This window comes from Uloborus diversus, chromosome 1 (assembly GCF_026930045.1).
Source record: "Uloborus diversus isolate 005 chromosome 1, Udiv.v.3.1, whole genome shotgun sequence".
Classification (NCBI taxonomy): Eukaryota; Metazoa; Arthropoda; class Arachnida; order Araneae; family Uloboridae; genus Uloborus; species Uloborus diversus.
This window is the reverse complement of record NC_072731.1, coordinates 180,212,336-180,237,919: the sequence shown is the minus strand read 5'-3', so window position 1 is coordinate 180,237,919 and position 25,584 is coordinate 180,212,336. Positions and strand designations below refer to the sequence as shown.

The 25,584-nt window shown below is 33.7% G+C and overlaps 1 protein-coding gene across 1 annotated transcript in view; it reads right to left on the bottom strand.

The window, feature by feature from the left end:
• Positions 1-86: 86 nt before the first annotated feature.
• The window catches only part of LOC129233764 (ras-related protein Rab-24-like), an 88,415-nt gene continuing 62,917 nt past the window's right edge, over positions 87-25,584 (bottom strand). The window contains exons 3-6 of the mRNA XM_054867746.1: positions 19,201-19,257; positions 4,067-4,179; positions 3,286-3,382; positions 87-2,738 (exon numbers count right to left, since the gene is read on the bottom strand). Of these exons, the coding sequence (XP_054723721.1) occupies positions 2,487-2,738; positions 3,286-3,382; positions 4,067-4,179; positions 19,201-19,257 (519 nt within the window). The 3' untranslated portion in view covers positions 87-2,486. The remainder of the gene's footprint in view (positions 2,739-3,285; positions 3,383-4,066; positions 4,180-19,200; positions 19,258-25,584) is intronic.

The following is a 25,584-nucleotide window of genomic DNA, read 5'->3' as shown; positions in this document are numbered from 1 at the left end:
CATAAATTTGCAAATCTCATTGCTTCTAGAACAGTCCTAGTAGATCGTATGACATTTATATACCAACAAAACAAAGGCACGATTATTTGTTAAACATAGATTTATTAAAACAACGCTACATGAATCACTAGAGTTTTTGAATGAAAAAGTATAACAGTCAAGATGTGTATATAAAAGTATAATATTGAAAGTATACAAGTCAGCTTGAAAATTTACTTGCAGAGATTATCACAGTTCTAAATGAGAAAAGTATTGTAAGTGGTTGAAATAATATTGATTTATTAATTCACAAACAATGCATTGAAAATTTTAAAATGCATGGATAAAGCGATTATAATTTAAAATAATTTAAATCAGTTCTTAACTTCTACAGAGCCATTTGAAGACATTATTTTTAAAATACAAATAACCTACAACATTTAACAGCTTGGAGATTACTAGTGTAGTCTAATAATTATAAAGTGCCAATAGAAATAATGAAATATTTAGGGTAGATTATACTTAATAAGGATTCAACTGCAACTAAAATTATTGTTATTTACAAAAAAAAAAGACATCAAAACAGTGTTTTAAAAATGAAAAATGCTGTACAAAATCTTCTTAGTAAAGCTTCCTAATTGAGCCATCGTTTCACAGTTTGGAAATATACACAGTTTATTAAAAAAATACCATTTTCTTTAATATAATATTTTAGATATAAGCTCATGCATATCATTACTATGTTATAGAGCTTTCTTCAAATTCCATGTTATAAAATTTCAAATTTTATGTAAAACATTGAAGTGGGCGGTAAAAGCTGATGAGAATTGGTTATAATTGTGGATTCAACATTTCAAAGTATTTTTACTTCAACCCAAAAAATAATAATAGCAAAAATAATAATAATAATATTTGTAATAGAAAATTCAGATTTCAACAAGTAAAAATAAAGAATTTAACAGAATTTCAAAATAAGTAAAAAAACTACAAAATATCACTAATCAAGAACTAAAAGTTGATGCTATGTGTTACTTATACAACATTATTGAACGATTGAAAAGTTAAATGGCGTAAACCATCAAAGATAATATTGTTGCCTGCTATGTATTATATCAAAAAGAACAAACAAAGTCGCCTCCAGACTTTTAAAATTACAAAGACTAAAATTGGAAAACAAAGGGCATCAATTAATTGGCATCTTTTTTCCTATAAAACAAGCAAACATTGGAATTTAATTCAAATTTTTCCTATTCCTAGGAAGGCCTAGTAAGGTCGAATCCAGAAATTTTTCAAAGACCAGACAATTGTTTTTCACTTTACCTCTTTACTACATATTTGATTTACACCTGCTTGGGGGGGGGGGGCTGCCACATCATTTTTGTTTAAAACAAACTAAAATTTAAAGATTTAGCCAAGGATCTTCAATTATGTAATAATTCTGGGGGAATGTTTCAAAACCTACTAAATCTATCATCACTGCCCGAGGATGTCTAAAATTGCCAGAGGAAAGTCACCAGACCCATTCCTTTCCTTAACACTACCTGAGATATCTAGAATAGCATCTGTAAGACTTAAATTTCAAAAAATACTCAGGGGAAGGCCTCCTAATATCACCAAAGATCGTCTTTAAACTGCCATTTTGAAACTTCAGTTTGGAAAAGATTCTGGAAGGGGAATTCGAACCCGATTCCTTTTTTCATGTCATATCAAAGATAGCCTACACTTTCGTTTTAGGACCTCAATTCAAATAAATTGGCAGAAAGCAAATAGAACCACATGCTGTACATAGAATAAGGAATCTTTCACAACACTACATGAAATGCTCATGCAGAAAAAGTAGCAAAGCAAGTTTTTCTCTGTACACGATATGACGCTCTACATCAACAAATTGATGTTTTTTTCTTCCTTCAAGGAAACAACATAAGTAAAATCCGGTACAATATCATTATTATTAAAAAAATATTTGTCAGGTAGCACCACTTTCATAAAGATAAAAATTCAGTCATATTTAAAAATGAATCCAATATAATAAGTTGATCTTATGAAAAGCACTTCTTGAAAAGTCATTCAAACGTACGAAGCTAAAAAGTTATCACAAAATCCTCATTTCATCATGGGTGATGGAGAATAGCTTTTTCTTGTATTGGTATAATCGGAACTAGATCATAAGATTGTAGTGTGAAAGACCAAAATGAGAGAATATCAATATTCACTGGTGATTCAGTGGAAATAATAGGGCTTCTGCCAATGTCTTTGCTGCATGAATGCCAACATTCACCAGCGAATGTTGACATTTACAAAGTTTTGGTTTTACACAGTAATATATATTATCATATGATCTTCCTATGACTCTTTGATTTAAATAGGTTCATTTAATGGAATTAAAATTAGCAGGTAACATTGTTCCACTCAATCTTGTTCAGTTTAGCCACGCCCTCTCCATCCATGATGCATCACCCTAGATTATTTCAATTCAGGCAAAATAAATAAAGGGCATTAAAGGAATGTTAGCAGCAAGAGTATGAATTCTTTTTTGTTGACGCGTTATTGTTAGTGAGTAAAATATTTCGATCTTCACCGGAGAGTGGCCTAGGTTCAGTTCCACCATTGGGATAGAAATATTGAAATATGTACTCGAACATTTCATCAACATTTAAACCATTTTTGCTTGATGTTTCAAAATAAGGTATCACTCCATTTCCTGGGTCTATCTGAGGGTTTAATTTCTTTGCCAGCTCAACGCCCTCCTCCTCAGTTACCTATAAATATGCCCCAAAAATGTCAGTCATGAATGAAAGATGCAACATTCAACTGTTGAACGAAAATTCAAGAATAAATACTTTATCAATAAGTTAAACCAAGCAATATAAATATTGAAAACTAAAACACGCAGTATACAGAATTACACAATATGCATAATTAATTACATGATGAGAAGAGATTTTCATTTAATCTAAAAATATTAGAAATAGTTACAAAGAGAAGCCTGCAATGAATGTCAAATAAAAGTGGTAATTTTAATTGTGGAGCATACTTAGTTCAAAGATCAGCAATTCACAGTAACACATAAAGAGTTTATGATAACTTTTAATGTCTGTTCCTCGACATATGGTACATCTTTTGAATTCAAAAATGAGTTCGTCAAGAGCCTAAAATATGTGTTTGCATTCTTATTGCTTTTTTTTTCTTTTTTTTTTTTTTTTTTTTTTTTTTGAGCTTCTAATATTGCTTTTGTCTTTTAGCATAAAAATTTGATTAGTGCAATGAATAATGGTAAAATGGTTTCTCTTGTAAATTTCTTCTTACCTGTCGTCTGTTGCTCCTTATCAAATCTCGCTTAGTTCCAACTACAACTTTTAATTTGGCTGAACTTGAGTTATTCAATATTGGGAGGTATACTTGGCTAAAAAAAGAAGTTTATTTATTTATTTTTCTGTTTACTTTGATATTTATCCACAATTACTTATGCATAAAAAGTATAGTAAATGTTTTGTACAGGGTCCCAGAAACCCTCTGAAACCATACAAAAGGATACTTCAGGGGGTTATTTCAACACCCTAATTTGTTGCTCTTACTTCAATAGCAGGACCTCTCCCAAAAATATCTTCCGGATAGTCTTGGATGTGTTTATAATGATTGTTTCAACATAAAATTTAGCTTTTCCAATGACCCTTTGCCATAGTTCATAAATTTTACTGAGTATTTTACATCAAAAATGCATCGTTACGTTTTAATCAAAGCAAAAACTTGAACTTCCAACAGGAGTGCCTCAATAGGGAACCATCATAACCTCTCACAAAATTTCCTTACTCGGCAAATTCGGAAATAATATCGTAACATTGAGGTTCTTTTTTATTTCTTTTAATTTTTTTAATTGTTTTTAATGATGCTTAATGTTTCCTCTCATTAGATGTTATGCATATAATCTAATGTGTATTACATGGATGCATTCACATATTCTATCATCCGATAAAATTTTAATTTCATTCCTCTAATTGAGAATTTCCCCCCTCCCAAAATCCGTAGTTTGGCATGCCCCTCAGCACCAAGAAGTGAAATCTAAGTGTATGTAATTAAACAAACTTACCTAAGACTTTCAAAGGATTGATGATCTGTAAGATCAAAAGCTAAAACCGCTGCAGCTGCATTACGATAATAAAACGTGCTTAGACCTGTGTACCTCTCCCCACCTGCTGTATCCTGTGTAAAAAAAAAAATATTGTTCAAAATTTTCAAACGTTAACATTCTACACATAATAGATCAATTTATAGGGTTATGCAAGGTATTTCAAGATTAAAAATTGCGTCCATTTTAATCTTTAAAATAGTTATTTTTTGCCAAAATGTACAGAGGTGTGAAAATTATTTAATTGTGAAATCTTGTTATAATAAAGAAAAAATACTTTATTATAAAAATATTCCTAAATTTAATATTGAGGGTGCATCTCCTTGTTTTTTCACTAAGGATTTGATGCATCTTGACATACTTTTTATAAGTTTATATCATTTAATTTGTATTTTTCTCATCATGGTGCCTCATTTGGATGAGCCCTTTGTCAGACAATAATTGTTAGTAAAGTTCTATTTCTTTAACTTTTTCTTCACAATGGTTAAAATATTCTGTATTGGGCTCATATCTGGACAGCTTCTATTCTATGAAGTGTTTTGATATATTTTTTCATTCAAAACTTTGGTCACAGGTAAAATTTCAAGACACGGAGAGCTCCATCGTTCATGAATATGAAGTCTCCATTTGAAAACAAATCATCTAATTATAAAACCTTTGCTCAAGTTCTTTTTCATGCTGATTCTGGGTCATCATGCCTTCTACAATGTATAATTAATAAGCACCCTGAGTGGATTTTATGCTCCAATACAACGGTCCAAACAGGTAGAATGTTAAACCCTTTGTGCTATGCAATTTGGGGGAAATTCGTTATTGGTACTTTTGCTAACATACTGACTGCTTTCTTTTGATATTTTAAACATTGATTCATCAGAAAGCTATACCTAAAAGGTAAAAAATAACTTAACGCATGCAGTTTGTTAAGAAATATTCTCATAAAGAAAGTTTTAGCTACATTTAAAAACAGTTTTGAATACTTAGTCTGTTTTCAAAAAATATGATTTCTGGAAAAGGATTCAGCAACTTGAATTCAACTAAATATTCAAACGAAAATGAATATTTCTCATCTTGCACTAACTACTTACAGATTGCTCATGCATAGTTTTCACCCAAAAAGGTCACTTTCCATAGAAAAAGTAGTTTTAGCCCTTTTGTCGAGGACAATGAGAATCAAGTTCAATTGAAAAGAGCTTTCTACGGATAGAAGAATCACATACATTTAATTCATTCGCTTGTAGAAAGATTGTTATTCCATAATCAGTTGTTTTTCTGTTAACTTTAACAATTTGAATTAATTTCCATTTATCCTTGCAGTAAATATTATTTTCCAACTGTATTTTCCTGCTGTGGAATTTATATGTTCACATTTAAAGTCGAAAGATCTTTTTATTCTACACTCAGATGCTAGCAAAATTTTTAGTTTTTTTGCGATTCCTTGTTGTGTATAATGATTTTCTTGACACTTTATTTGAGACACTTAATTGCAGCTAATTTTTAAGGAAATATATCACTTGCTTCACTCATGATTGTGCAATAATCCTTTGACACAAGAAAAATAAAGCTACTGGTTATAAACTAATTAAAGCTACCAAAAGAATTGCTTTAAAAATAAAATAATACTAATGTTAACCCAAAGAAAAGACAATAAAATACTAGCACAGCAATCAGACAATTTTAGAATTTCATTTTAAATTCGATTGTTAATCAAACACATGTGTTATGCAATTCGAACAATTTCATTACTTTGGATCAAAAGTTTTTTTTTTTTTTTTTTTCTTAAAATGCCAACATTAAAAAAAAAAAAAAAAGTCCCTAAAACTACTCTAAAAGAGTGAAAAATTAAATGGAACAACAAAACAAATTACCTTTCATGAATTACTGCAATTTTTTATCATATTATTCGGGAAAAACTGAAAAAATCACAATTATTCTAATAATTTTCACACCTCTGTAGTGCTTATTTATACGATACATGTCACACTTCCTACAGAAATAATTTGAATATTTCTATTTTTTAACAATGAATAATTATCTCTGGATGAAGGCTCTCATTACTAGAGAGATTTTTGAGTGTATGAACTGTGTACTGGGCAGAGCCGGATCGGGGGGGGGGGGGGGCGAGCCGAGGTTCTTGCCCTGGACGGCAACTTAAGGGAGGTGGCAAATTTGAATGGTGCTTCCAGGGGCAAACTGGCCAACCAGCCCGTGGGCCGGTGTCTCCCCCCCCCCCTTCTGTGCGCCCTTGCAGCTTTTTTTTTTTTTTTTTTTTTTTTTTTGCACCCTCGCACCTGTTTGCCTTTGCTTCCTTTTTTCCACCTCGAACATGCGCGACTTCCGCTTTTTTTTCTTGCCAGGGTGGCGACAGATCAGGGAGATCAGGGAAAAATCAGGGAACTTTATTAATCAGGGAAAAGTCAGGGAAATATCAGGGAATTTTGAAAATATAACAAAAAATCAGGGAAAGTTGATTTTATGAAGAAAAAAAATTCTTTTTTGCTTTACAAAATTAAGTACTCTAATTCCCTACGCATTTTCCGCCAATTATCTGTTTAAAAAAAAAAGTAAAATTAATGAGGTGCGATTATACACTGCCGCATATTTGTGCATCTTTTTCCTCAACGTCAAAGTATTGAATCTTACTTATTAACCACAGGATGAATTTCCTGACAAGACTGCTTCTGTGTCTGTTAGGTTGTTTATTTTACCTAGTTTGAAATTTCCTTTTACGCTTTCCATGTTACTTGAAATAAACAACTGTTCAGGCCAGGGGCGGCATTTCACCATTTCATTTGGGGGGTCGAGTTTCTTAAATATGTATAACCCCAAAGCGAAACCAAACACACATTAGCTAACAAGAAGTTGTCATAAAATCGATTTAGTATAAATAAAATTAGTGTTTAGAAACAATTAAAATTTTGATTCATTGACTAAAAAGTTATAATACAAAACATTCCACTACTAAAAATTTTATACCTTTTGGAAAAGTTATAATGCATGATTTTTGGAATTTGGAAGAGCAGGGGAATCGTGTTACTAATCTATCAGTGCCCAATGTCGTGCTGTTTTGCCAATTCAGCTAAATGGAAAAAGTATCCCCCCCCCCCCTTGTGTTTCGAAAATATTTCTCTAACCTCCTGAGATATAAAAAAAAATCTTTCTGTATCAGCTGAACTGATTGTAATAGTTAAAAAATAATTGAAGTAACACAAAGTTATGAATTAAAACACTTTTTATACCTTGCTCTTCAAAATCACTTTGGCTACTTCAAAAACTGTGAGGTGCTTAAACTTTTCATCACTGAATAATCTAGTCATGTCGGCGCTCTCAGATCAATGAGATATCATCTAGCTCTGTTATTCACTATTCCAGACTTATGAGTCCATAACAAGGACGAAACTGCAGTCTCTGGATGTGAAAACCATTCTTTCGGTATATTGCTTGTAATTTTTCTTGCCTCACGCTAAAAATTTTACTCACTGTTGAAACATTTTATTTTTCGTTTTCATAATCCAATCCAAATAACCATAATCCCAGTCGACCATACAAACAAATAATTATCATCAAATCTCATTATCGTGTTAATTTCATTCGAAACTGAATCTATTACTTCGTACAAAATATTCAAAAATCAATGTTTGACTTCACATCATCATGTGGATTTTTTTTTTTTTTCGCCTCTTTAAAATTGGCTTAGAGGAAGGATTTTTTTGAAAAATTTCACGATTGATTGCAATATAAATCTATAAAAAATCTATTTTCAGTTTCAATTGTAGATTGAACTGTGGTAGAATGGTGCACACATCAATTGTAGATTGAACTGTGGTTTGAATTGTCGAGTAGCGAATTGTAGATATAGATTTTGATAGAGTAAAGCATTTTTCAAAAACTTTTTCCCGATGCAAACAAACTGGATAAAAATTCAAACAAAGTCATACATGCTAAAGGGCATGAGCTTTTCCACCATTGAAAGAATCGTTTTGCAATAATTCTTCCAGTCGCCAAATCACTGCTTTGAAGTTATAGAGAAATGTTTTTATCGTTTTAACTCTTGAAGATTATCGTGTGTCACTCCGCGATTGCATAAATATAGAGCCCCATAAATGGTATTTGGTTGATATGTCTTTTTTTATTCAATAATCATATGCATTTTTAAGAAGTTTCTCTGAAAACCTTATAATGTATTGAGCAGCTGAAACGTGTTTCTAGCAGAAGAAAGCAAAAAACACTCATTAAATAATTATACACTTGAAAAATGAGCGTAAAAGTAAATGTAAAATATCAAGGAATTTTCTTGTGAAAACCATGCTGCCACACCACTTTTCACGAGCCTCTCATATTGGACATACCGTCGTTACACTGGGCACACAAGTGTGAAATATTTAGCCTATATGAAGCAATGTCTTCTTTAGTTAAAATTAACCATGGTTCTCTAGTTTTCTACGTTCTGAAAAAGCCGAAAATACTTCATGAATTTCAAAGTCATCACCCAAATAACGAAAAACACTTTTTCTAGTGTGAGAATGTGTCGAGTTTCATCAAATAATTGCTGAGAACCAGCGAGATTTCCTTTAATGAACATTGATTTCCGACTAACATACTTTGAATTCACCCATTTTCTATTATTCTGCTCAAAAAATTCGGGGGTGCGACCGCCCCCTCTTGACCCCCCTATTTGCCGCCCCTGGTTCAGGCAAAGAGGAAGCCTTCATTAATACCTTAGCTCCTTTGCCTTTATTTCATTGTCTCGAAGTAATTAGCGTACTGTAATCACGATTTTGAGAAGAAATCTTTGATTTTTGAATTAATACTATAAAAGCTTAAAAGTTATTGCTTCTTCGCGTTTTCAATTTAATTGCCAAAATTGAACTTTCAATAAAATAAACTTTGTTTTTTGCTGTTATACTATTTGTTGTCACCGCAGATTATAAAGGTTTTCTTTTCTTCAGACTTAAGTGATTCTTTAATTTTATAACCAACTTGTATACTTCTTTTATATATTTTGAAATTAACTAATTGTTTTTTTTTCTTTTTTTTCCTTGCATTTCCAAGTTGTTTGTTACAAAAGCAATCTAAGATTTTGTTCTTGCATACTGAAATCATTTGAAATAGAGTTAACTTGTGTACTTAAGTAAATATCTTTTTTTTTTTTTTAATTGTTGAAATGCTGTATTCATTCATTAAAACCTATGTTCTTGATTAGAGAAAAGCTCCCTATGAATGGATGTCAAATGGTTTCATCTGTTTTGCATAAATGTGGCAATTAGTTATATAAGAATAACTACATTACTTCTATTCTATCACTATTACTTGTTATTCTTGCAACAATTATTATACTGTTTGAAAACTTAGTTCAAAATAATTTCTATTACTTTTTAGATCTATCATAAATACACATATGTTTTTAAGAGTAATTTTAATAGTTTCTTAAAATTCTTATGCTAAGTGGTTTCTGGAAGTAAAGTTTTTTTTTTTTTTTAATTTTCTATAATCTTTTTCCATATAGAAAAATTTAATATACTGTTTTGTAGGTTCCCCCCCCCCCCCCCAAAAAAAAAAAATTGACTTGATACGTTTTTTTTCAACCATTTTATTAAAAAAGTAGCATCTTTTTAAAATATATCTTAAGTTCAGCAACTTCACACAACTTAAAACGTTTCAAATACTGCATTTTATACAAACATACAATGGATTTCAAGTAGAGCAAAGAAAGAAAACCATTATCTTCGGTAACGTAAATCAGGGAAATTTGGTTAACTTAATCAGGGAAATCAGAGAAGAGTCAGGGAACTTTTTTTCACAGTTCCTGCCGCCACCCTGCTTGCGCTCTCGAGCCTGTGAATCTTTGGCTTTTTGCACAAACCTAGATTCCCAAAGGGCTTTGGGAGTCCAGGTTGATGCCCTTTTGGGGGACCTAGTCCACTCCCCCGGGGCTTCCGGCAGGAAAAATAGGCTTATTCCAGGGGTGATTGTGACTCCATGAAAAAATACCTGAACTTTTTTCCAAGAAGAAAAAGTGTTTTGATGGGCATACATATACACATTACGTGTATGCACACATTATTTATATACATAATTATTTGTTGTGGCTAAAACTCGAAGTTTTAATTGGACTTAATATGTCCATGTGCATGGAGAGAATTAAATTCTTTTAATTTTTCTCATTTCTAAAAATTTTTCAAAGAATGTTTTATTTTCCTCCATTGTATCTGAATCCTTAACCATTTATTACATTCATTTTCTAAAAGTGCATAAATATTTCAGAATTAAATAAGTTTGGGGCAAAAATGGCAGAATGTATTATCGTATTATGATCACTGCGCAATAGGGCTAGGCGATATCCGAATTTTAATGCCACGATATATCGCTCTACAAATATCGATATTTTCGATATATATAAGTCGTTAAATTCAACATTTAATGGGGGGGGGGGGGACTGTAAAGCCTATTACATAAGCATCTACAACAGAGAAAAGCCATAGGCCATCTTGTTGAATAAATATTTCAGCAATTTAATCTAATAATATAGTTATAGCAAGGATTTTCATGTGTTTGTGTGGGGAGGGGAGGGGGAGGGATCGTCATGAAGCAGATTATACCACAGAAACTTTTGGAGAAATTAATTTAGAAGAATTTAAGTCTTTTTATTAGTGGGTGGCAATTCTTGAGGGAAAAGGGGGCTTGGTAAAATTGAGGGGTGCCATCGCAGTCGGGGGGAATGGGCAACCCTAGTTACATCATCTGCATATTAAGATATGCAACAGAGAAACGATATTAGACATCTTGAAAAGAAAATATTAAGGGGAAAAATATCAAGTAACGCTCCTTTCTCTTCTTATCTAGTCTTTATTCCATCTCTCACCCCAGCTGTTCTTCAATAATTACCATAGAGATTGCAAAACATGACGGTAGCTTACGCTTTATACCAAACGAAACGTCTTAAATTTGGACTTTCGGCGTTTCATTAAACATCGACCTAAATTTTACAAAAGCGGGTTTTTCTGAAAATATAGGATGGTTCCGGTATTTTCGAAGATGAAGATACCAGAAATCAAGATGTAAATACCGGAAATCCGGTAAAATACCGGAACACAATCACCCCTGTTATTCTTAAAAATTTCGGAAAATAAAAGAAATATTAAACGTTTAAAATATGAAAATAGAAAGAAAAAAAAAGAGAGCAATGCTACAGTTAATCAAACTAAAAAAGTAAGGAGTTACTCACTAATAAGAACTTAACAGATAGGATAAAAATCATATAGGTGGGATTTTATTCATTCTCGTATATTTGGCTGATAATTGAAATTGATTAATAGAGTCATTTATTTTTAAAAACAGTGGCATATTTTTCAAAACAAGTCGATAAAACGAGGCAGCGAGCAGTAAGTGGCTCTTTATGCAGGCATTTTAGCACTGAACTGGAACACGTGTGCTAACCACCTATACAGTTTCGTCTCTAAGTTCGTATATCAAATTAAATAATAATTTACTGAATATTGATTGCTTCCTTGTCGATCAACTGCTATCACCACCCAAATGAATATGAACCAGTGAATTATGATTTAAATTTGATACAGCTTGTTTTAAAGAGTGAGATCGATCAAGTAGTTCTCAGGGCCATTGCTCTGGAGACGATCAACACTAAAATACCCCCGAAAGTGAATGGATACATATCTATACCGATGGGTCAAGAGTAGCAGACTATATAAATGCAGGTGCAGGCGTCTACAGTGAGCACTTATCTTTTTCTATTCCTGTTGGTAAATATGCCTCTGCATTCAATGGAGAAGTAAAAGCTATACACCTGGCTCTAGATAGCGGCTATTGAGGCGATAGCATCGATAAAGAGCTGCAAATCGCAGGAAATATCTGAATGTCGCAGTTTCGTTAACGATCTGGTGAAGCAGAATATAAAAGTGGTGTTGCAGTGGATCCCTGCACACTGTGGGATTAGAGGAAACGAGATAGCTGATGCTCTGGCCAAGAGGGGATCTGCTATTGTTCAACTACCAAATGAGCCAGTCTCATACAATGCAATAAAGTTATATATAAGGAAAAAATCAAGAGTTTTTTTTTTTTTTTTTGGCAAGACCTAAAAGCTAGAAGCAACCACAAAGTTTGGTTTATAAACCGTGATTTTGTCCCTCAAGCACCAAGAGCAGAGTCAGTAGCTTTGTTTTGAATTTTTAACTGGCCATGACTGTTTACCAAAATAACCTTTATCGCTTGAGGATTGTCAATAGTCCCCAATTGTCCCCTTTGCAATTCAAACGAAGAAATGGACATTCGTCACCTGCACACTTGCACCCAGCTTTCCAGACGTAGCCTGTGTGACCGTTATTGGGAAGCAAGAGAGCGTATCGGCAGCTAAATATTTCACTCTATTGTTCCTGTATTGTTCTGTGTATTGTGTTTGTTTTTGCTATTTTGTTCTTTGTAACCTTTTCTTGCTGCCAGTCATTGGAAATAAAAATTTTACGCGGTTTCGATTATATGGGGTTTAAGATTTGACACCTTTATTTTATTTTACGCGGATGAGCTTCGGTTTTACGGGGATGCAGCAATGCAAACAGATAAAATTGTCCCCCTCTTTCAAAACCCAAACTCCTTAAGATTGCAGATTATGAGTAATCAAACTGCATTTTTAGCGAGCTAATAATCGAGCTTGGGTCACTGGAGACATTTTATGCGATTGGTTCCAGATCTCTTTCCAGAAGTAAAGTTATTAAACTCACACAGTTCAGAACTCACTGGAAGAAGAGCTTTTAGGAGTGACAAAGGAGGCCAAAACCAACGAGGATTCTGATGTCAGTGACGCACAACCAAAAACATTCACATTGAAAATATTGAACCATTCCTAGACAATAGAAATGATCTTACTGATTTGTTAGTGAAGGAAGATTCTATCATGGAAATGACACAAGTGAACATCGATGCGTTAATGCTCTGCAAAAAATTACAGAGAAAAATCCTTAATGACTGCCGAAAGACTACCATAGCGAGCTCCTCTTTATATACAGAACACGAAATTAATTTATGTTTTCTTTATACATGTTGTGCATAAAAGTCGATTATTAGTACACATTAAACTTGTTATACAATTAATCATCATTGAAATGAAGTATTTTGTTATCTACGGAACCAAAACCCTATTTTAACACTAGTATTAGGCTTCAATTTACACGGTTTCGATTTCCGCGGCATTTCCGTGGAACGTAACCCCCGCGTAAATCAAGGGTTTTGGAGATTTTGTTGTAACATCTGACCGGTATTATGCAGAACAAAGCATTAAATTAGCAGAAGAATACTTAGTTCAAGTATTGCAAAGAGGGTAATTCTTTAAATGTTTAGATTAACTTAGATTATAGCTGAATCAGGCTAAGAACATTGACATTGAGAAATTCCTGCTTACTAGCATAAATGCCAAGGATCATATATTGAGATATTATTTTAACACAAACCTTCAACGACAAGATTGTTATGTGAAAAGAAATATAACTGAAAGCTTTAGTCATTTGTTATGTATATAATTATGTTATAATGTTTACATAAAGATTGATTCAGGTAGTATGTCAATGAGGTGAAAACTATTTTCTCTTTTTTAACTGACTATATGATATGGACTAACTGACTAAATGATAGGATAACATTTTACTGACAATTAGGCTGCTGGCTTAGACTCATGTGACAGTGGTTCAACCGAGGGGGAGGCAGGGGTCCTGCCCCACCCCAGAGAGCCGAGTATATTAATTTTTCAAAAACATTCCATTCTGTTGAAGAGAAGAAACGAACGCGCCTGTGCTGTCAGATCCTGGACTAATTGGCGAAAATTAAAAGATTAAAAGTAAAGCACCCGTATCTGGTTAGTGAACTCGTTTTCGAAAAAAAAGGAGAGAGGGATTTTAATTGCGATTTGTGTTACGGTATATCTCTGTTTTAACCAAAAAAAAAATCATACTGACATACTTAGTATAAAGTGAATTTTTAATCAAACTCTTTTGCACTTTACAGTTTATTAAAAATACAAAAATACAACTTGATAGAAAAATTTGAAGCAAGATGGATGTGTGTGTGTGTGTGTGAGGGTGTGTGTGTGTGAGGGGGGAGCGGCATTTTGAAGTTTTTCCCCACCTCGGAAACATCCTAGATCCGGCACTGGTACTGGGAACTGCATCAAAGTGATTGAAACTTAAGTGACAATATAGGAAAGTCAAGGGGCTAAATAATGAATTGTGCACAAAATCGCTAGTGAATGTTATTAAGACCTATCCAATCAGCCAAATCCGAAATTTTACTTTAACATTAGTTTTAAGAGTTCTGGGCTGTATTTATTTATTAAACTTTTTTTTTTCTGAAATTGAGAAAATAATTGAAAGGAAGGAAGTGATAAAACAAAATAGTCTACATTTTCTAAAAATAAAATAGCACATAATATACATAATGTTTCGTTTACAGATTGGTTCATTGCAATTATGTGAAACAGCATGACAGTGTTCCTTTTTAAAAAAGTTTGATTCTTCTTTGCTTAATCAAACGGGTCGTCCACAAACAATGTCATGCTTTGAGGAGCAGGGAGATCATGAAATTGGGAAAGTTTGTGACAAGGGGGAGAGAGGGAGCAGTAAGAAGTGCGATATCATAATTTTTTTTTGTAAAAATACTCTTACGAAAAAACGTGTGACATATGACGGGAGAGGGGGGTTAAGGGGAAGTGTGGCGCTTTGTGACACAAGGGAAAGGGGGGGGGGGGAATTGTTTTTAAAAAAGCGTGACATCATTTACAGACCGCTCTAAAGCCATAAATTCATATTTAGATGCAAGTTTAGTACACAGTAATGGCCAAAATTGTAGACACTTTGTAAATTTTTAGACATTGTATGATTGTAAAAGCCAACGTTACAGAAAATGCACACTTCTACACAGGGCCGTCCGAAGAGCTGAGAACGCCTGGCAAACGTTTCTTGGTACCCCCCCCCCCCCCAGCTCACACAGAAAAATCAAGTTAGTTTTAAAAACATCAGTGTATCATACGAGTGAATGCGAATGCGTCATACTTGCATTTTTTGAATATTAATGAACAAAACAATCAGAGGGATATGGATAATACAAATTAAAACTAAAGCAATGAATCTGTTTCTAATATTTATTACACATCAATACCCCAAAAACTTTTTGAAAAATGGAAATGTTTAAAATCTAAATATTTATCTTGTAAACTGTTTCCCCACAAGATAAAAAACGAACAATTAAAACTGAATTAGTTACTCATATTGACCAAACTAAGAACACAAATAATTAAATATGTTGATTATATACAGGAAATGCATTAATCGAAGTAAATTAAAATTCGACCTGGACTCATCCAACGATTCCATTTAAAAGTTTTTTGGTTTTACACTGCTTGACAATTGCTAAGGAACAATTACGTTTTTTGGAATAGTTAAGAACAGATAATGATTAAAGAAACAGAACGAAATATATAGTTAGTAGGGAGGATGTGCCTTTATTATAAATACAAAATAATACAGATATTACTGCATTAATGAAGTAAAAACTTAAAAATAAAAAAAATAATCCTACTTAGATGATTTTCATACAACACCAAAAAAATGATCTAGGTCAGAATGATGGAGACATGAGTACCTTAATATGATGTATGATTACCAGGGACACTGATGCACAATTTACATCTGTTTTCCATACTCCCCATCAATTATTGAGGAGTGCTTGGGGGATGTTTTCCCACTCCTCTCTCAATGCGGATTTGAGTTCTTGTACTGTTCTGGAAGGGACAGTTCTTCGCACAACACGTCTGCCAAGAGCCTCCCAGGTAAGTTCAATCGGATTTAAGTCGGGAAAGTAAGCAGGCCACTGTATACGGAGAATGTTTTCACTTTGCAGTGTGTCTGACACTTCAATGCTCCAGTGTGGCCGTGTATCGTCGTCCGTAAAGAGAACATCTGGACTGACATCTCCCCTAAAAAGACGAACATGGTCCAGCATAACATCACTGCAATACATTCGCGACGTATCGCTTGCTTATTCAAAAATGTGAAGTGGTGTTCTGCCATTGTGCATGATGCCTGCCCACACCATGACGCCTGGGCCGTACCGATCACGTTCGCAAACAAAATTTTGTGCATAACGTGTTTCACGCTCTCTCCACAGTAGTTGGTGACCAGAATCACTTGTCACACTGAAACGAGATTCGTCAGAGAACATCACTATAGACCAGTTTTGATGATCCCACCAACATGTTCCATACACCAGCGTAATCTCTCTCGACGATAGCGTGGTTGAACTTGGATGCAATGTACGGGCTTCCGTGCATACTAACCGACATTATTTACTCGCCGTGAGATGGTTCTTGCAGAAACATGCGTACCGGTAGCGGTTGTTAGATTTGCAGCTATCTGTCCAAGAGTGAAATTTCTGTTCATTTTTGCCACGAGGACTACCGAGCGATCCTCTGAAGGTGTGGTGCTCCTACCACGACCCCCGGCATGTTTTTGCAAAACATTTCCACCTTCAGCGGCCGTCTTTAATCGGGAGATGGTACTTTTTGATACACCCATTGCAGCAGCCACAGTGGCGACACTTTGACCTGCTTCCAGTCGTCCAACCGCTCTTCCACGATCGTAGATACTCAAATGATGTCTTACTGCCATTTTACTCTTAAGTATTTCAAGAACCAAACAGAATTCCAGAGAAAAACCTTTTTAACATCCAGCGCAATTTTTGTTAAAAACCAAACAGCGTAAATTTTCGTACGAATTTTGAGCGTGTATGCACTGTCTTTTATACAGATAACGAGTCTTGGTCTACCACGCCATCTGAACTTGAATTTATTTCCATTGACCAGATGGTTGAGGTACAAATTTGCATAAATCACTTGTTCCTTAGCAATTGTCAAGCAGTGTAGTTTTACCAATTTAATACCAGCCTTCGTATGTTCAAAACAAAGATGTCATTTGTTTGCATCAAATTTCTGTAAGTTTCAAGGGAAAGTCCCCCAAATACTCAACAACATTGAAAAACGCTTAGAATTGCGTTTTTGGAGCTTCAATTAAAAAAATTACTGGCCCTAACATTACAAAATATGTCCTTACAATTGTATGTTTAAGACTTGAGTTCCAGAAAATATTCGGGCAAGGGTACCCATACTGCCTTTCTTTAATATCACAAGCAAATGGGTTTTTTAAACGATATCGACACTGACAAAAAATTTAAGTGAAATAGTGAATATATTAAGGCTTCAATTTCTAGAAATTTTCGATGAAAACCCTATACTTTTTTCCCCCGTAGCATCAGCAAAGAAAGTCTAAAATTGCGTTTTTAAAACTAAGAGTTTCAAATTTTTGACCGGACCCCGCCCCCCCCCCTTCCCTCCTTTTTCTATCAGATCAAAATTTTTCTTTTCTTTTTTTCCCCTCAATGTGCCCCCCTAAAAAAAAATTTCTGGTTATGTCACTGCACACGGGGGCAGAATTCCAAGAAATTTCGTTGAAACTAGACAAAGGAGAAGGGGGCCTATTGTTTGATTCTAAACAGTTATATTTTTAGAATTTGTTTCTGCTTCAAATTGTGGAAACGAGTGTTTTTGAGACTGGGAGAGATTTTTGTGCACTAGGCAAAAATAGAGAATTATTGCAATGATTCTCTGTTTTGTGTGTTTATGACTGTGCATCTATGATACACAAAATGAGGGAGCGCCTTACGGCGCCCCCTCATTTCGAGGCGCACGGGGCGATTGCTCAGCTCGCCCCCTCCCCTGCTTCTATAGAACATTTTAAGAAGAATGAAACACTAAATTTAATACAAAAAAAAAATCACAATACAAAAAAAAAGTTAAGCATAAGGACATGGGGGGGGGGAATGGAGAGCAACTACCCTCCTTTCAAAATAGAAAATATTTAAAACAAAACCAGAAAAAATAACACAAATTTGAAAAAAAATTACTAGTTCACAGTTGCTTTAATTTCTAAACTTATCAATGAGATCAACTCTAGTAACTTTACAACTCAGTTTGAAAGTTTACATTTCTTCTTTGAGAACGCGTTAAAAAGGGAAAGTTATCGGTCTTCAAATGAATTACTGTTGCAATATTCCAATGAAGGTAATGCAGGCTATTACAAAGTCAAAAACACACAATCGCTCAAATGATGGGTCTGCGTACCACCCGCCCCTCCTTCTTCCTTTTTTAGGGCAGGATACACTCTTGCACAAGAAAGTCTTCATTCAACAAAACAAAGCACATTAATGACTTGATACAACTGTAAACATGTCAGACTCTGTAGGCAGTTTCTAACATTTGGCTGGTCCTGTAAACAAAATCAAATATTGGCCAAGAAAGTTACACATTATCTACCACTCCATAACTGAAGTTGTTAACTTTTTGCGTTGTAAATATTTGAATTTGTTTCTTGCATTCAGCTCAGTATTAAGTTCTCTTTAAAACTATACATACTAGTTTACATTTTGCAAAAACTCAACATTTTCTACAACCATATGCTTTTTTAAGAGTCCAAAATCTTGACCACCACTGCAGTTTGAATACAGTGCACATTTCATTGATATGATTAAAAATATAAAATAGATTTTTATGTCTTCAAAAGATCGATAATATTGTTAGCTGATTTTTATGAAATTCCTTTGCCTGAATATGTATCATTAATGAGATAAAGTGCAGACTTTAAGCATATATTATAACCAGTGCTTCATTTTTAAGCATCCACCTTTATTTTGTCACAGTACTTTATATATAGTCTCATTTATAGTCTTAAGAAATTTTAACAATTTTGCAATTTTATAAAATGTACAAAATGAAGTAACGAAAGTTAGTTAAAAAAATCTTTTCCACAACACTTTTCCTCAAAAACTTCTACAATGTCATTACTCCTCCCCAACTCCCCTTTTTTTCAATAAAATTCATTTATTTTGTTTTTTATTATCAAAACCGTTTGTTAATTTAAATTAAAGCTTGCAAGGTACAATATTTACGACAAAATAATAAAAATGAAGATTCCTTGTAAAATAAATACTTGAGTTTGTGTACAAAAATTAACAGAAAAATCTTTCAAAAAATAAAACATATTTACCCATATAGCAATATTGTAATGTCCCCATGGCTTCAATACAAAAGATGCACCAATCGACTATAATAAACATTTAAAAGGAAATAATTGTCACTCATATACCTTAAATAGGCACATAAATAGCAGTTAAAGAAACACTCAATAAACAAGATTGACATACTTTATTGAATAAAAAACTCGTTTTAAGGCAAAATATTTTTGACAGGGAAACTTGTTTCATTCAGGTAAAATATTTCTTAAAAATGTGAAATTTGATTATGAACAGTTTACTAAAAATTAATGGATAAAGCAGACTATTCAAATAAATATAGAAGCAGAAACTAAAAATATTCGAATCTGTCTGTGATAAATGCATAAAAACTAAAAATTTTACAACTGACTCAATCACCAACAACAAAAAAAATAATGCGTCATTAAAAAAAAAGATGGTGCTGCATATATAAAATAAACGAGCTGATGTACACATCACATGACTTCCTTTTACACCAGTTTAATGATAACAGTGCGTTGAAGTAAGAAAAAAAACTTTAAATATTTTTACCCCAAGTTTGTTGCGAACTGAAGCAAAGAAACGTTTTACACAGAATAATTCTCCCTATATTGGACATTTTAATGTGATTCAAAGGTAAACTCTCTAATTATCGCCAATAGTGGTCAAAATAAAACCAGATTTTAAAAAAATAATTTAAAAACCGCCAAATTTGTCGCCAAAAAATTAGCGACCAAAATCTTGGTGATATATAGCCAAGTGTTATTATGCGAGATACATACACTAGGGGTGCGACATCGATGTCGATGTTTTGGAAACATCGATGTTTTTTGTTAAAACATCGATGTTTTACTTTCGATGTTTTTGGACCATCGATGTTTTGGTTTCGATGTTTTTTCGATGTTGATGCTTTTGCATTTTAATTGAAAATTATCGTAAAATTTGCTCCAATTTTCTCGCTATGTAATTAAGTTTACTTATGGAATTGCCAAAAAAAATCATTTTTTTGCACCCACTTTATAAGATTAATTTTTCTGTGTGGTGGTTTTTGGGAAGATCACTACGAGATAGTAGAAGATGAACTAGATAGTGAGGTTAGATGTCAAAGCTATTGGAAGAACCTGACACTGGAAGTCTGGTTCCAAAACTTGCGGTCGATTTCGAGGCTGCAGTTCCTAAACTAAAGGAAAATCCTATATGTTACTACGGTGAAAAATTATAGCTTTAAAAATTCAAATCTGGTAAAAGTTGCTTTCAAAGTATTTGATAGTGATGGCAACTTCTGTTCCATCGGAAAGAGATGTTTCTCTGACTAGTGGGATAGTCTGCAAAAAGAGAAATGCGCTTCGGGGGGACAAAGTAAACAAACTTCTTCTCCAAACTGTCAGCACCAATATTCGGGGTTACTTATCGGCTTCCCCCAACAAGTCGTCCCTCTATTACTGACAATTTGTGTTTAGTTATTAACTAACAGTACAGCACATACTGTCCACCTCTGGGAAGTTGAGCTCTGCTGCCTGACCGATTCATCGATTCCATTACTTGAAATAGGGGTGAGAAAAAAACGCTTATAAATTTGTGGATTTAGTTGGCAGTGTATTGCCCATTTGGCAAACAATATTACTATACCTAACTATTAGCAAGCGGTACAGGATTTTCTCGCCAATAAAAGGTTTGTAATGGTTGCCCCACCACGCTCTTTAAAAATAATTGTTAGAATCACGGTCGGCTCTAATCGATTTACCGCCCCAGGCGATGTTGACAGGAGCCGCCCCTGGCCTATATGTATTTTTTATCTTAAATCATCGAGCATACTCTCATGTACTGCTGATTTTGAGCTACAGAAAAAAAGGAACCAATTTGAGTTTTTTCTTTTCCCCCTTTTTTTTTTCCTCTTTACATTTTGCCATTATGAAATTGGCCGCCCCTAAACTATGCCGCCTTAGGCGGTGGCATAGGTCGCCAACCCCAAGAGCCGCGCCTGGTTACAATTAATTTTATATTTTTAAAATAATTAACACAACTTTTCGCATCATTCAACTGACGGTAAGTGCTATGATACATTTTTTCTTAGATTATTTTTTGATGTAAATTTACTTTTAGTTTCATTTAGTTTGAAAATATTTCCCTATTACTATAACTAGTTTGTATTAATCAGCGCTTGTCTTATATTATCAGTTTTTGTTCTACTATAATACCAAGATGTTGCGAATTTATTCTTATTAAATTATATTCATGGTTTGAGATTTATTCTTATTAAATTATATTCATGGTTTGAGATTTAGTATTTTCAATATATTCGTCGAGTACGTATTCTTTTGTATTGCTTAAATTAGTGTAGTATAATCAAAAATGTATGTTATACATTAATAAAAAGATCGATGTTTAAAAACATCGATGTTTGGAAACATCGATGTTTTTTGGTCGATATATCAATACCATCGATGTTTTGAAACATCGATGTCGCACCACTAACATACACACATACATATACAAACGTCATGAGAAAACTCGTTGTTACTAATTCGGTGATCGTCAAAATGGATATTTCGGGTGTTTATACGTTCTTAGGTTATATCCACGTGTGGTCGGGTTGAAAAAAAAATCAATATTCATTCGAGGGCGAGCAAAATGGAAATTAAGGCCCATTTTTGGGTGATTTTTTTTTTTTTTTTAGAATACAATACTTCCTTTACTTCGAAAAAGGAAGTAAAACGAGCTGATGTGTGCCTCACATGACTTCCTTTTACTCCAATTTAATGTCATTTTCCCATTATTGGTAATTTTAACGTGATTCAATAGTTTACTCTCTAAATATCACCAACAGTGGTCATTTTGAAACCAAATTTTTAAAAAAAAGTAGCCAAATTTGTCGCGAAGTTGGAGACCAAACTTGGCGACCAAAAGACTGGCGATATATCGCCAAGTGTCCACCAAATTATAACACCACTTGAATTTACATCGAAAAAAACAATGATTTCCCCCCAATAAGGAGCAAAAGAACCCTTTAGAAACACCGGAATGCAACCAAAAGGGGAGGTGCACAACTAGACCCCACTTGGAGTCTACGTACCAAATTTCAACTTTCTAGGACATACCGTTCTTGAGTTATGCGACGCGCATACGCATACCGGGGATTGTCAAAATGGATATTTCGGGGCTCTATACATTCTAAGGCACTTATCCACGTGTGGTCGGATTGAAAAAAAACTCAACATTCATTCGGGGGTGAGCACAATGGAAATTAAGGCCGATTTTTGAGTGAAAATTTTTTCTCGAATACAATACTTCCTTTTTTGTAAAAGGAAGTAACAAGCAGGTGTATGCATCACATGACTTCCTTTTACGCCAATTTAATGCTAATAGCGCCTTGGAGTAAGCAAGGAAACATTAAATAGTTTCACCCCTAGTTTCTTACGGACCGAAGCAAAAAAACGTTTTATACAGAATTATTTCTTCATTATTGGCAATTATAATGTGATTCAGTGGTTAACTTTCTAAACATCACCAACATTGGCCAAATTAAAACCAGATGTAATTTTTTTTTTTTAAAGTCGCCAAATTTTTCGCCAAGTTGGCGACAAAACTTGACGGCCAACAGCTTGGCAATATATTGCCAAGAGTTTGACAAATTATAACACCACTTGAGATTGCATTGAAATTAACAATGATTTCCCTCCATAAAGGTCTAAAAGACCCCCTTAGGAACATCCGAATGCAACCAAAAGGGAAGGTGCACAACTAGACCTCACTAGGAGTCGACGTACCAAATTTCACTTTTCTAGGACATACCGTTTTTGAGTTATGCGAGATACATACGTACATACACACATACATACGTACATGCGGACTTCACGAGAAAACTCGTTGTAATTAACTCGGGGATCGTCAAAATGGATATTTCAGGTGTTTGTACGTTCCTCCTAGGCAGATATCTATATGTGGTCGGGTCGAAAAAAAAACTCAACATTCATTCGGGGGTGAGCAAAATGAAAATTAAGGCCGATTTTTGAGTGAATTTTTTTTTCGCGAATACAATACTTCCTTTTTTGTAAAAGGAAGTAAAAAGCACATGACAGTTTAAAACACATTGAAAAATATTCAATGAGTCAATGGCAGCATCAACACGCTTTCTGAGTCCAAGCTAGTCAAATAATTTGCTTTTCCTGCCCACTCAATTTCCTCTCCTTCCTCCTCTCTTAAAGATAGATGTAACAAACAATAGTTTAAAGCATGGTCCCAATGAATACTTAACGGCCGTGGCAATCGCTGAAACTCATGGCAACAAAGAGGGCGCCACGGGCTACCCCTGTTTTTGTTTCCACTTGGCGTGATTGTGAGCGTTGGCTCTTTGGCATCTCTCAATACGTGATTTCTCTACTTATTATCGGGCGTACGTCATTTGACGAAAATTTTAATTTCAAAAGAAGGAATGAAGAGAAAAAGTACTGAATAAACATTGTATTACAAAGGTGAAGAGCATTTCTTATTGTTATTTTAATATCATATCAAAAATTACGCGTAATAAAAAATTTTAACTAAACACAGAAAACATGATTTTTTTTAAATAATGCGTAATTCTTAATATATTTTTTAAACTTTTTTTTTTTTTTTTGAAAGCTTTGCAAATAATTTTCAAATTTTTTATTGAAAATCCCCTGGGGTTTCCTTTTTGAATACAACAGTTCTAAGATTGATGATATATGGCAGGCAGCCCTCATTTCTAATTTTACATGCTCATTTACGTGCGAATTTTTTCTGCTCAATAAATTACATCAAAAAAAAAAAAAAAAAAAAAACCACGCTCCGCAATCTGTAAATACATTCATTTCTCAAAACTTGAGAGGGTCATTCATTGCCCCTTTTGACCATGATGGGGATTAGAGGGGGGGGTATAGGAATTTACGTTAACAATTGCCATTCTTTTCGCTCGTAATGTAGTGTATATTTTACAACGAACAGAATTTAATTAAAAATGTACGCTTGGGAACAGGCCCGACAATTAAAAATTTGCGGGGGGGGGGGGCACAGGTTTTGTGTTCGAAAAAAAAACAACAAAATACGAGCAAAATGCCTAAATTTAGTATGTTTGTAAAATTTAGGGGTGTCATAATTGCCCCCCCCCCCGTGATATCCCCACTTGATAGGCCTGGTTAGGAATATTCTTTTTCAAATGAAGAAGAACAATAGAAAAGTTAAAAATATGATGGCAATTTAAGAAAATGAACCATTAATATAATTTTAAAAACATTTAAAATTCAGAGTGTAACTAATACATGGTTCTACGACGGGTCCGTGGTTCTCGCACCAATATTTTACGGACACCAAAATAATGTCATTTATCTTTTTCCCCTTCCGTTTTTAGCACATCTCATGTTATAATAACTTTAGTGTAGATTTTAGTAGTATATTAGTGCACAATACGCATGAGATGCACAAACGTTTAGTGCACAAGAGCTATTTCGAAAAAGTGCAGTTTTTTTTTCCTTACAAAAGGAAATTCATAGCATAATCAAAAAATAAATAAAAATAACATGGAGCTAGAAAAAACTTTCATTTTTCCGAAGCTTAGTTTTTAATTAATTTTTTTAAATGTCCGATTTTGAAAATAAGGCGTGGTCTTTATGACGTCACAAATGATGTACTTTGGCGCATCTGTGTACCGCGTTTCTACGTTATGATAATCAAGAAGCGAATTACATATTGCACTCTACGCTTACTATCAGTCATATAGTTGCCAACACTTGTGAGTAAAGAAACTAATTGAATATTGTGCTCTGTGAGTGGCATCAGTGAATGGCATTTCATCATTTGTGATGTCATCGGCAGAAGCGTAAACAATGAAAGCGCACCGATTAATGCATTTTTTTTTTTAAATATTAAACTTAGTCAAGTTATTTTAAAAAATGGTCAGATCCTATGATTTTAAAAATGTTCTTTCAAAAAAAAAAAAAAAAACCCTTAAAATTTCGGAAACGACCCTGTTGCTTCACACGCTTTGAGCATTAAAAAAATGTATATATATACACCCAATCCTCTTTTTATGCGGTGAATAGGGACCGAATAAAAAAATCGTGTAAAAAAAATGCTTGAAACTTCACCAGTAGCTTTAAAAAGTTTTCGCAACTGAGTTAAAAAATATTTTTTTATGCTGTGGATAGGGACTGCATAAAAAAAGTCTCACGTAGAAAATACCCAAAATATTATATTTAAACGAAATCAAAATAAACCAAGCGATGATAATTTTGCCGACTCCCGAAAAATTTCCCGAATTAAGAAATTTTTGAAAAGTCACAGTGACTTCCCATCGGATGCCCCTGTCGACCCTTGAGGATACTACCACGCACTCGTTTGATAAATAATTTTCGCTCGGTTTATAGATAATTTTTATAAACTAC